Raw genomic sequence first — 12,643 nt, 5'->3', positions numbered from 1 at the left:
CACATTCCAAAGGAATATAGGTAGTACGGCATATAAATACATACTCAGAATGAGTGCACGCATATAAAGAGAGGTACATAGGCTCACACACCAAGTTGACTACACATATATAGAAACACACAAACGTGCACACCCCAGTCACTTATCCAATGAGAAACCACTACTTTAAACCAGATGGCCTTTGACAATTCCACAGGGGCCTTGAAATATGTAACTCAACACAGAGTGTCCGAGACCTATTTCTTGTTGCCATGGTACCCCCGGCCCTTTGATTGTAGCCTAATAGGTAAAGTGCAAACTCCTTCATTTAGGTGGGCCCCGAGGAGGTCCTGTGTAGCAGTTTCCTAGACCAAAGTTTAAAGTTTTTTTGAAAACTGGACAAGGTATGAGGTATATTGCTGGGTATAAAGCAGAACCCAGTCTCAAGGGAGAGGCGTCAGCCAGTGGGGAGATTCACTGGATACTGCCTTTTCAATCACGGGGAAGCAGTGACTTTGATGTATTCCAATTAGTCATGGCTGGGGTCCTGGGATTCATCAGCTAATTTCAGGATTGAGTTTTACTACTTTATGTTCTTCGTATGAAGATATGCCTCCGAACAAGTGTCGCTGCTGGGCATGTGAGGCAGATAGACCTCGACGTCAGCCCTGCCCTCGCCTTACCGATCATTGGCTGAAGGATGTTCTCTAACACCCGCACGAGCTGCTGGTAGATCTGAATAGCCAAGTCACTTAGCACCTGCCGGTACTCAGCCAGGTCAAAATTGGTGAGGCAGTGTTCATTCTGGCGAGATGTGTTGTGTTTCATAAAGCCCTAGAACCAGAAGGCAAAGTTACTGACACCCATTAAAATCTCTCTCCTAGTTCCTTCATTTGATCAGTTTCCCCTGCTGTCTTTTCCTCTGAAGAGTTTCTACCTGTTCCACTCTAGAACGCCTGAGAGTCGTTCTCAAATGCTGTGTTTCCATCGTATCCCCCTTCCACTTCTTATTAGCTTTTGAATAATATCTAAGCTTGGCAAGCTAGCAGTTGAGACTTTCCAATAGCCATGCCAGTGAAACAAGATGGGGGAAACTTAATTTGAAAAAAAAAAATGAATGAGTGTTTTCACTTATGATGCAGCATGTTTACTACCAAACACTAAATTATCTAAAGTACTAATCTTTTAACTTCAGCTTCATTAAATATAGTCCTATTTATAAATACTACACCTGAAGGGCACACATAATCTTTTTAAAACAGACCAATTTCTACCGAGATCAGTGGATAAATAAAAAACTTCCCTTTATTATATTTCATGGTAACCATACATGATTTTCAATCCAAGCTTAGGATGGAATTTTTTGGTGGTATTAATTAAAATGGAAAACCAACTGTACAGGCAGGTACTTTTGTCAGACGTTGCCTGCTTCATGGATTCTGCCCACAGTCAAGCATCTGCCTCCCTACAAACCACCTGACAACACAGTCTAGAAGTGCGGACTGATAGGCCAAGTAATGGCCCCTCAGAGGAATTCTAGTCTTCCGTCCCACCTTCTCAGGGACTGCACCTTACTCATATTAATGCTTTCCATCATTTGCCAGGACAGTCCTCTGCCCCTAGCCTTTGGGTGCCCAGAAAGTCTACTGGTCAGCTTCTCTGCCTGCCCTCCAGGCAAAAAATGGGAGGCATGGACGGCAGTGGGAAGGGGCACAGGCTGTCAGAGAGGCAGCCGCAGAACCCCAGCTCTGCTCCTTCTGACTAAGAGGACCTGGGCAGAGTGATGAACGTCGCCCAACTTCAGTTTCCTCATCTGTAAAACTCGGTTGTCATTCCTACCTCACAGAGATGCTTTAAGAATTAAATAACAGAGTGTAAAGGAAGTGCTGTCTGATACATACTGAATAGACCTTAATAAATAATAATTATAATATATTACATAGTTTTGAAGTCTATCAAACGCCTGATGAACATATCACTGCAAATAAAAGCAGAATAGGTTTTTGGACCAATGTAAAGAGATATGCCTCAGTTTGATCACCTTTTATGTATTATGGAAAGCCAAAATTGATGAATTTCTTTAAATAGTTCAATATTTCTCATATCAGTCCCTAAAAAGCCCACTTCCACATACTGACACGAGGTTTCATTGCTCCTAACAATTCATTAACCAATGCTGGTTTCATTTCTGCTATGCTTCCTCATAATACAAACTCTCAGAGGGAAGAAACTATATTGCTCTCCAATTCACTGTTTCATAAACAATGAACATCAAAGAAAGCTATGAGCATCCAACCCGCTTCTGAATTCAGGTTTCTAAATTGACAAATGGGGGGCGCCTAGGTGGTTTAGTTGGTTAAGTATCTGCCTTCAGCTCAGGTCATGATCTCAGGGTCCTGGGATCTCAGAGTCCTGGGATCTCAGAGTCCTGGGATCGAGCCCCACGTCGGGCTCCCTATTCAGTGGGGAGGCTGCTTCTCCCTCTTCCCCTCCCCCTGCTTATGTTCTCTCTCTCTTTCTCTCTCTCACTTGCTCTCTTTCTCTTTGTCTGAAGTAAATACATAAAATCTTTAACAAGTGGTTAAATGTTTCGTGCTTTAAAAATTTTCCTTAAAAAGGTCAGAGAAAGTACATCACTCTGGTTTCGTAATCAAGGTCTCCTCACCTCTTCTCCACTGTACTGCTTCAAACAGTGCAAAAATCGGCATGTGTTAGAGAGCCAGAAGGAGACGGTTTCGAAATCATCACCTCTTTTCTGAAAGAGAGAAAAAGGCTAAATTCACTTCTCCTTAGGGAAATAGCAACCTGAAAGTAACAGATACCAGAAGGCCCACTTCTTTCAGTCACATTATAATCACAAAAATAAATCGCATTGCAATTGTGAAGTCTTACATCATTGCTAGAAAATTTCAACCCTGCGTTTGTTGGTTGGTTGTTACTTTGCTTGGCATCCATTTTCTTGCTGTTAGAAAAGGATGCCCAGTCATTCAGGTGATGTTAGCTTAGCAGTCCCTTCTGGCAGAAAAAAATTCATCAAATCACAGCTTACGCCAACTCACTTCCCTCAGGATTATTCAGGGGATCAGAAAGGACTAATAGCACAACAGGGAATCACAGACTATGAAGTGCTGAAACCCAGATTAGGTTACAAATCTGGTCAACAATAAGATACAATTCATGAGCAGAGAATCAGAAATGGGATGAAGGGAGTCCTGTGCAGAAGAGGAGAAAGGGGGGGGCGCCTGGGTGGCGCAGTCGTTAAGCGTCTGCCTTCGGCTCAGGGCGTGATCCTGGAGTTCTGGGATTGAGCCCCACATCAGGCTCCTCCGCTGGGAGCCTGCTTCTTCCTCTCACTCCCCCTGCTGGTGTTCCCTCTCTCGGCTGGCTGTCTCTATCTCTGTCAAATAAATAAATAAAATCTTTAAAAAAAAAAAAAAAAAGAAGAGGAGAAAGGGGAAGCTGAATGGCTCTGCATTAGGACCAGGGCTCCTGTCAAACAACACCCAACTGCTAAGTCAGAACAGGGCTTGAGGCAAATACACTTCAAAACTGGGATGGGAGACAAATGCACATCAATTTTGAATGGCATTAAAAAGGTGTTATATGCTAGTACCCACTCCTTTTTAATTTTTAAACAATTTGGTATAATAAATAGTCAAATTAGATAAATATCTTCATGCAATTAGGATGACAGGGAGAAAACACGATTTGGTTTTGCTGTCTTTGTAGGAGTTGACTTAAAAATTAGTAAAACTTGCAGGCTAAATGCACTATAGCATCCATTCACCAAAACTGAAATGAGTTCTTTCAGAAGACATCCATCAATTTTTAAATGTTAAGTCTTCAGAAACTCCACACTTCAGTAACCCCTGCAAAGCTAACTCCATACAATATCTGCACAGAAGGGACGGAGAACCCGCCTTTGTCAGAGGTTCACTGCCAGGGGCTACAGGGAGGCTGTGTTTCATGGGGACAGAGCTTCAGGAGGGGAAGATGGAAACGTTCTGGAAGTAGGCAGTGATAATGGCCGCACAACAATGTGAATGCCCTTAATGCCACAGAACTGTGCACTGAAAAATAGTTAATGGTGAATTTTCTGTTTTGTGTATTTTACCACAATTAAAACAAAATAGTGCATGAATGACACCTTAGATTTGAGAGCGTCCACCCGGCCTGTTAACAACCCACTTATCTCTGTCCTAAAAGTTTTCATTCAACTTCAGTTAGATAATCAGAAAGCAAAGTACCTGGAGCACATTCTCTTAGCTCCTCACAGAAACTCGTGAGTTAAAGTTAAGCATAATGTTCATTGTTTTTCTAGAGAGGCAAAAGGAGGATTGCACAAGGTGACTCAGTGATTACTGAGTTATGTAGGGCTTTCTGCTCTATTACATAATTCTGCTGCCTTTTCCAAGTCTTTCCTCTCTGCTTAGTATCTGTGTGTTGCTTCTCACATGGAACCAGGCATTTCAGGTAACAAGGAAAATTATGGGGTGAGTTGGAGAATAACAGGAAGAAAAGTTGGGAGAAAAATGTTAATGTTTGATCAGACATCTTCTTTATGAACGGCCCATGTCGTACTGAACTTCTTTAATAACCTTTTTACCTGGAGCATCATTTTCCCTCTGTATATGGACCACGCTAAATATTTTTAATTTACTTGTAAGATTTCAAAACAGACTATTTCTGTTTATGAAGAAACTTATTTTACTCTGCAATTTAAGGCAATTATATCAAATTAATTTTGATTAATGTTCAACCTGAGCCCCACTGTACAAGAAGGCATATAGAAATGTTGCAAGAAAGACTGCTTCCCAGAGTGGAACTTATCGTGAAGACTGGAAAGTGTTTGTATCTGGCAACTTAGTCCCAATCTAAGGAAGGAAAAGACCTCAGAGCAGATTCTGTCATCATTAATGTTCACTACGACGCTTTTGTTGAACATGAACTGACCTTTAATACTTTCTTGATGCTGTTAATTGTTGATGTTAGCAACGACCTCACTTTCTGATCATCATTCAGGTAGTCAGCATGTCGAACACACATAAACAGGATATATGCTGGTAACCCTGGAATCAAATTGACCGCCACACCACGGGGCTTCAGTTCTGAAAGGAAATGAGGAAAAATAATCTTACATAACACTGAAAGGCTTCATGAGGAATGCTTTGAGAGATATAAAGGCACAGTTCTCGTGGAAGAATTCAATCATTCAGGGTTAGTAGGTCATATTAAAAAAGCATATTTTAATAGCTCATCAAATGGAGAAATTGTTAAGGGTGGGGACGTGTGAATCTTAGAACTCCCAAATTTATATCTCTTGCCCTGACTTCTCCCTTGAACTCCAGTTTTGTGTATCAACTGCCTTCTTGATACCTCTGCTTAAGCTCGTCAAACTGAGTCCATTCTGAACGAAACCCCCGATTCCCTCCTCCTAGGAGTTGTCCCCATCTCAGTAAATAGGCCGTTGCAGGCTTCCGGTTTCTCAGGTTATAAGCTTTGTCAGTATCTTTGACTCCTTTGTTTTCTCACACCACACATCTAATCCAACAATAAATCCTGTTGGCCCTACCTATAAAACACATCCAGAAACTTACTTACTGTACTAGCTACTCCACAATGGGCCACCATCATCTTCTCCTGGACTGTGGTGATGGCTGCCAGACTAGTCTCCCTGATTCATCCCCTGCTCCCCAGTAGTACCTTCTTCACACAACGACCACAGTAATTCTACACACAAATGCCACTCTTGTTCTAAAAATCTTCCAAGTAGCTTCTCTTCTCAGTCATTTACAAAATCAAAAATCTTCACTGTGGTCTGTGTGATGTGGCCCTGTTCCCCTTCCCCAGCTCGCTGTGCTCTAGTAACATTTCTCCCTCTCAGCCTAATTGCAAGAAGACGTTTATCTAATTTAACTCGACATGAGTCTCCTTGCTGTTGGTTGAACATGTCAGGCATGCTCCCACCCCAGGCCTATGTACTTACTATTGTCTACCTGAAATGTTCTTTCCTCAGATGTCAGTATGATTTGCTTCCTTACTTCCTTTGATCTCTGTTCAAAGATCACCTTATGGAAGAGAACTTTCCTGACAACTTTATATAAACTAGTACACTTGCCTTTACTCTTTACCCTTTTACCCCATTATATGTATATTTTTTTCTCTATTCCCCTCAACTCCCCAATGTAAGATCTATGAGAATAGGGATTACAAATGACTTTATTCATTACCCAGTACATAGAAAATGCTTAGCATTTGGTAGGAGCTCACTAAATGTTTATTGAATTGATGAATCTTTGTTAATTCTATGCTTAAAAACCACTGGCTTCTTAACATTTTTGCAAAATGAAGATCATATTGAAACTTAAGTGCCTCTGCACCTATATATAGTACTCAGCTTAACGCCATGAACCCCAGGAACATTAAATCAGGTGTAACTGCCAATCACATTGCTGTCAGCCCACACCTGCCAGGTGCAATGCTATGCAAAGGCTGAAAAGAGAGGTTTTTCCCTTCTTTAGCTCACAACTTTCAGGCTGTGTGCACTCCCAACTCATTTCCCACCCTCCCTTAAAGAGTCTTCTTGCAGAACCAATGGGTTTACACCCCATCTTGTCCCGACGCTGCCCTAAAATACTTCTTCCATGTCCATTTCATCTGTCCTCTCCTTCCACGGCTGGAATCTTTCCCTTAATTCTTTTGTTTCTTCCCTATTACCAAAGTGTTGCTCTTAACATAGGTAGTTGTGAAAGGAAGCAAGGGAAAAAACGAAACTCAGGTAGTTAAATGGCCCAGAACAGTGGTGTTCAACTTTGGCTACAGTTCAGAATCCTCTGAAAGACTGAAAAAAACATATTTGATGTGGCCGGGCTCTTCCCTCCAGAGATTCTAATGTAATGAGTCTGTGGTAGGGACCATGCATGAATACTTCTCAGAAGCTTCTCCAGATATTCTAATCTGTAGCCAGAGCTAAGAAGGCCTGGCCCCAAAGGATCCTTATAGGTGGATCCTAGGCAAGTCTCCCTGCAGTTTGACTGATGAGGTATGACTGACTGGTCAGGACGCTACTCCAGCAGGATAATGCAGTGTGCAGTGTTGATGCAATTAACCAGGGTTGAATATTTTAAAAATTAGTGACTAGTCCTTCCCACCACTGACACATGTACCAGAAAGACCTTCTATCCAATGCAGAAAATACTTGCCCAGAATCAGGTTCTTAACAAGCTTTTGCTCATCCTCCTTCTTGTATTCCAGCATTCCTTGGAAATCCTTTTCTTTCCTTGGAATGTTGACTGGACGGATGGGTTCATCAATGATCTGTCCTGGGGATATGTTCTCCATCTGGCCGACTAGATGAGAAACAAAAAGAAGGTATTTTCCAGGCAGAAAAGATACAAGGGTTCTACATTCCAGCAATTTTAAATGAACTCTATAGCACCAGAAACTTGCCATATTTGTCACTTAATTATTTTCTCTTTAAATACTCTTTTCTGCTAAAATGAGGTGGCTAGATGGCAAAATTATATGGTAATGTCACTCCAACAGCCACTAATGCTTGGTTATTATCAACATCAAAGAACCTTACTTGATTGAAAAACATTTTTTTTCCTGTAATAAAGTTTACTTTGTAGTAAGATTAAATGCCCCCAAAGTAAATGGCTTAACTTCTTGGTTAACTTATCAGTAGCATCATAATTGCTAAAGATGTTTAGACTTTAAGTCACAGAAGGAAAAAAAAAACTTCTACAAAGAGGCAGCAAGAGTATCAAAGATTCTCCCCCACATTGAGCTCTATGAATCCAGAATAGTATTTCTTTGCACTAGTTGACGTGCACTGATCTTGTTTTTCACAAAAGCCTCATAAGGCAAAGACCTAGCTTTCTTCTGCTACCCTTCATTCCCAAAGAAATCATGAGCAAACACTTCTATTTAATATGATTTCCTAAATATTATTGTTTTTTACTTGTTTGTTCTTGTCAAGTGCTAGAAGTCTTACCATGAAGTCATAACCATTAAAGTACAGCCACTGGTTAACGACCCTTTCAGATGTTAAGAACGGTCACTAGTGTTAATGGGAAGTGCTAGAGAAGGGTTATGCTAAGGATTAAAAGAAAAGGGTCTCCAATTTCATCACAAAATTGAGAAGTAAATGGGAAATGGAAGGGAAGGTAGGGGAACACAGAGTTATGATGGTGTTTGTGGAAATACATGCTAATAAGCAGGGTTTTTTATTCTTTCATCTGCAGGGAGGGGGCAGTGAAGAAGTCTATTTGGGGATAGACTGAGTTGAATCTGTTGTCAAACAAACACAGTGCAGATCAGAAGCATGAGAACGTTCAACGTTGCTGACTCTCCAAGGTATCAGTAGCACTTGCTGTCACTCTGGGCGACTTCCTGTGTTAGTTCTGGGAAGCCAGTTCCACAGGACAAGGTTATCACGGAGAATACCTGCCAGTGTTCTTGCTTATGTGGCCGAGAGCCAGCCTAGTGACACCCCATCCACCTCAGGCCGCAGCATCACACGCCAGGATTATCAGCACGGAAAATCACCACCATCCATCAACACTATGATATCTAAAGAGTGACCATATAGTGACTGGACAAGTCAGGGCTGTGGCGTCTAGTGCTTCGTGTGCCTGGTAAAATGTACGTCTCTACGCAGGAGATAGGAGATTCAGGCCATTTAGTTTTACACAGATGACTTCTGGAGTCAGTTTAAACACAACAGCACGGGGTGGGGGGTGGTCTCAGAATCAGCCCACGGTGGCCTCCGCGGCTTCTGGACGTGCTGCTGGTAAAGTATGAAAGAGTAAAATCCCTGCCATCCGTGGGACTAGTCGCTCTGAGGCACGGAAACGATTCTGAGAGGGGAAACTGGGAGGAAACAGAGTCAACATATTATGTTTATCAATAAAGGTACGTATTTGGACCCTATCAAACCCCAAGAGAATGTGTTAAGCCTACTGATTTCATCCAGTGACGATGAGATATACTATTATTTTACATAACACTACAAAGGAAAAACACTGCCAATTAAACTGCAACCCATAGAGAGTTTTTGAAAGACGCAACCTAATTTGAGATGTTAAAATGCAAAAATTTGAGTACCTCAGAATTTATGAAATATGGTAAATATTTTTACTAGGAGATTTTACATTTTAAAAGAAAGCTTCACTTTCTTTTTTGCAAAACCTCTAACCAAGATATTTTTGGCTCTACACAAAAATGTCAGAGACAAAATTTGCCATACTTCCATTAAAATTTTCTCTCTGCCTTTGAATTCTCCTCAGAGATGTCTTTACAAAAATCCATAGATAAAATATGGACGTCAGCTCAACACGACCTTGATTTATGTAGCAAGTCATCTACTTATTAAAATAAAATGTCAACCTTTATGTATGCAGGATCAGGAAAATAAAAGGCCTGAAAGAAAGAAGCCAGGACCATGTTCCAGTTTTCAAAGACTCATAGGCCTTGGGGGTCATTTGGCTTTCTTCTAGAATGACCTGAAGCAATCCCTATTTTCATTTTCTGGATTCTTTATACTTGAGGGGGAAATATTCCTGAACCTTTTTGTCCTGGAAAAGGAAAGGAAATTGGACAATTTTTTAAAACTTTAATTTTCCTCACTTTGGAACCAGAAAGATCTTGATTCCAGGCTTAATAGAGACAGTCGAATAAATTCCTGTAAGTCAAGAGGTTACATTGGAAACTATGACACAAAGGAGAGAAGTCAGTGGTTCCTGAAGGCATGTGGGCTTTAGTTACAGCTGGGCTACTCCCTGGCTGAGACTTTGGCAGTCCCTGATGGTTTCTGGGCCTCCGTTTTTTATTCCCATGAAATAATTAACTGATTTCTAGAATCCTCCTAGGTCTGAATTCCCTGACTCTATGAAAGTTGAGATGCAACACCCACCCCTGGGTTAAAATAAAGCACAAAGCAGATCAAATTTTGAAACACTCTCCATTGTGCTTTATAATTTCTGCTAAAAATGATGTATGTTGGCGTTTTAAAAACAGGCTTCGTTGGCTTCTAAAAAAGTCTCCTTAATTAAGGGGAGCCCAGAGGAGGAGGGAAGAATGTTGCTATTTTAAACCAGAAGAATGTAAGTATATTGTACTAAGAAAGATATAAGAAAACTTTTGGCTTTTAAAAGGTGTTTTGTTGTAGAAAGTTCCCAGTATTTTCTGTATAATGGAGGATATGGAAACAGGAAGAGAAAAGTGTTTAGAAGAGCTTGTTACCTTTACTCTCTAACTTGGGGGAAGAGGACGCAGCATGAGCCCAAGAACATACATCTATTTCATTTTATTCTTTAGATCTACATCATTTAATTTGAAATGTAACTTTTCTTAAGAATACGGTGTCTTTTTGTTTAATCTATGAAGGGCTTTCTCAAATGCTCCTTATAGCCGACAAGACAGTTTAACTGATGAGACTGATTTCTGATTGATAATGGCTTAAAATGGCTGACATCTTGAAATATCATAGCCTGTCTCAATTAAAATATACATATTAAAGAAAGTGGAGTAAAAACTTAAAATAATAAGTGGCTTGCTACTTACCAAATTTTACTAATGTATTGCAAAGAAATCATTAGATGTTAAAAAAAATAATCTACTAATTAATATCCTTAAAATCAGTTCTTTCAGGCATTCTGTGGTCTAATTATCATCTCCTGATATATTTAAAACAGAGTTAAGTGCAGAAAGGTTCTCCGAATAAAGATTTTTTTTTTTTACAGTTTTGTTGACAGACATTATAGTCTGTGTGTGTGATTTGGAGGTTCAAAATTTTAGTGTAATATATGAGTCATGTAATGCTAAAGGTTTATAAATAAATTATGACTGCAAAGTAACCTGTCTGATTTCTAAACAAATATTTCAGCATTTGTACATCTAAGAGAGTACTATCCTCTTCAAAGTAAGCATCTATGTTGCCATTCTACATATTTTTGGAACTTACTTATTCATTCAACAAACATTTAAGAAATGATTATGACAGATCATAATCTGTCATAATGTGCTAGGTGTTACTAGTGCTATGAGAACAAGGGGAAATAAGAGGTGGTCCCTATGCTCAGGAAGCTCATGTCCATTGAGGAAGCCAGTGATTCAAACAGAAAAACTGCTAAAAATATGACAGTGAAAACCACAAAAAAATGTGAGCCATTGTGGTACACAGAGGCCAGAGCCATCAAGCCTGCCTGAGTGATCAGGAGAGGCTGCTTTTGAGAATGTGACATATGACTCTGGTCCCAAAGGATGAGCAGGACTTGACCAAGAGAAGTAGGAAGACCAAACAGAAAGGACAGTTATGACAGACCTTGGAAGGTTGGAAGAATGAAAACCACACAGAGTTAAAAATGGTAGACTCTTCTGAACATTCCAAACTATGCTGAGTGACAAGCTAGGTAGAAAAGCTAGGTAGTCAGACTGCACAGTATCATTTTTGGTCAAAACTGCACAGGTTTGAAGGCAATTCCAAAGGGGATCTCTAAGTCTCTTGAACAATAAGAACACTGTTGGAATAAGCTTAGAAGCTGGCGTCATCTCCATTCTCTGCTACACGCCTGGCACCTAGGTAAATACTTAGTGAAGGAACAAACCCACTAATCCAAAAGACAAGATTCATTTGTATATAATAACAATTGATATTTGATTGTTTTTTCAAGGTGTTTTCCCACATCATATATGAATCATGAAATGTTAAAAATCTTATTTCTTTATAATCATAATTCATTTCTTCTTACTTCTTTTTTTTCTCCATTAGATTCTTTGAGGACACAGACTTTGCCTTACTCATCATAGTATCCCTAATACTAACTGTAATAATAATAATAAAGTTGTATATAGCATTTACTATGTGTCAGGAAATACACTAAATACATTACACACATTACTTCATTTCATCCTTACAAACTTTCAGGTAGACACCATTTAACTTTGATCATTCCCATTTAACAAGTGGGGAAACAGACACAGAGAGGTTCAATAACTTGCCCGGTATCAGATGACTAATAGAAGAGCTGGGAGTTGAAGCCAAGAAGCCTGGCTCCAAAATCCATGTGTTTAACCTCTATGTTATACTGCCAAGCACAGTGTCTAGCACATAGAAGATAGTCATTAGATACTTGTTTAGTGAATTCTCTCTCTTCGCAAAGAACATTTTTCCCTGCTTCGCAATGGAAATTTCCACTCCACAGAGGTCAGGTTTGCTGACAGTCATTTTTGTTATCATAACATTCACATGCAAACCTGTTAGACCACTGGTGTAGCAATACAAAATCAAGATTCAGCAACTGTTATAAAAACATGTGGAAATACCTTCTAGTTCACCAATTTTTTTGGCAAATACTTTCAGCTGTTTTTTCAGTTTCCGAACAGTCTTATCTTGTTTTTCAAGTTGCTCCATCAAATCCTAAAGATTAAAATGAGAAATAGAATAGAAAGATCAAAATGGGCCTTCTAAAATGCACAGAGGGAAAGCAGACACAGAATCACAGGCACAACACCGTTAGTTTTACATAAAAGCTCCAGAAAAGCTCGCTGGTGGAGCCACCACCTGGCTAAAACTGGCAGGCATGGAAACGCAGCTACAATAAAAGCCAAATATTAAAATACACACTGCAGTAAATCCTTTACAGTGTGATGGATAGCAGGC

At 40.0% G+C, this 12,643-nt stretch overlaps 1 protein-coding gene across 7 annotated transcripts in view; it reads right to left on the bottom strand.

Moving 5' to 3' along the window:
• MYO5A (myosin VA) overlaps nucleotides 1-12,643 on the bottom strand; it is a 183,280-nt gene that overhangs the window by 11,292 nt on the left and 159,345 nt on the right. For all 7 annotated transcript variants that reach the window (XM_034660960.1, XM_034660961.1, XM_034660965.1 and 4 more), the window contains 5 exons: nucleotides 12,307-12,400; nucleotides 7,182-7,328; nucleotides 4,933-5,087; nucleotides 2,645-2,734; nucleotides 663-813 (listed from right to left, as the gene is read on the bottom strand). In XM_034660960.1, the coding sequence (XP_034516851.1) occupies nucleotides 663-813; nucleotides 2,645-2,734; nucleotides 4,933-5,087; nucleotides 7,182-7,328; nucleotides 12,307-12,400 (637 nt within the window). The remainder of the gene's footprint in view (nucleotides 1-662; nucleotides 814-2,644; nucleotides 2,735-4,932; nucleotides 5,088-7,181; nucleotides 7,329-12,306; nucleotides 12,401-12,643) is intronic.

This window comes from Ailuropoda melanoleuca, chromosome 5 (genome assembly GCF_002007445.2).
Source record: "Ailuropoda melanoleuca isolate Jingjing chromosome 5, ASM200744v2, whole genome shotgun sequence".
Lineage (NCBI taxonomy): Eukaryota > Metazoa > Chordata > Mammalia > Carnivora > Ursidae > Ailuropoda > Ailuropoda melanoleuca.
Note: the sequence above shows the minus strand (reverse complement) of the source record. Positions and strands in the feature narration are given on the sequence as shown.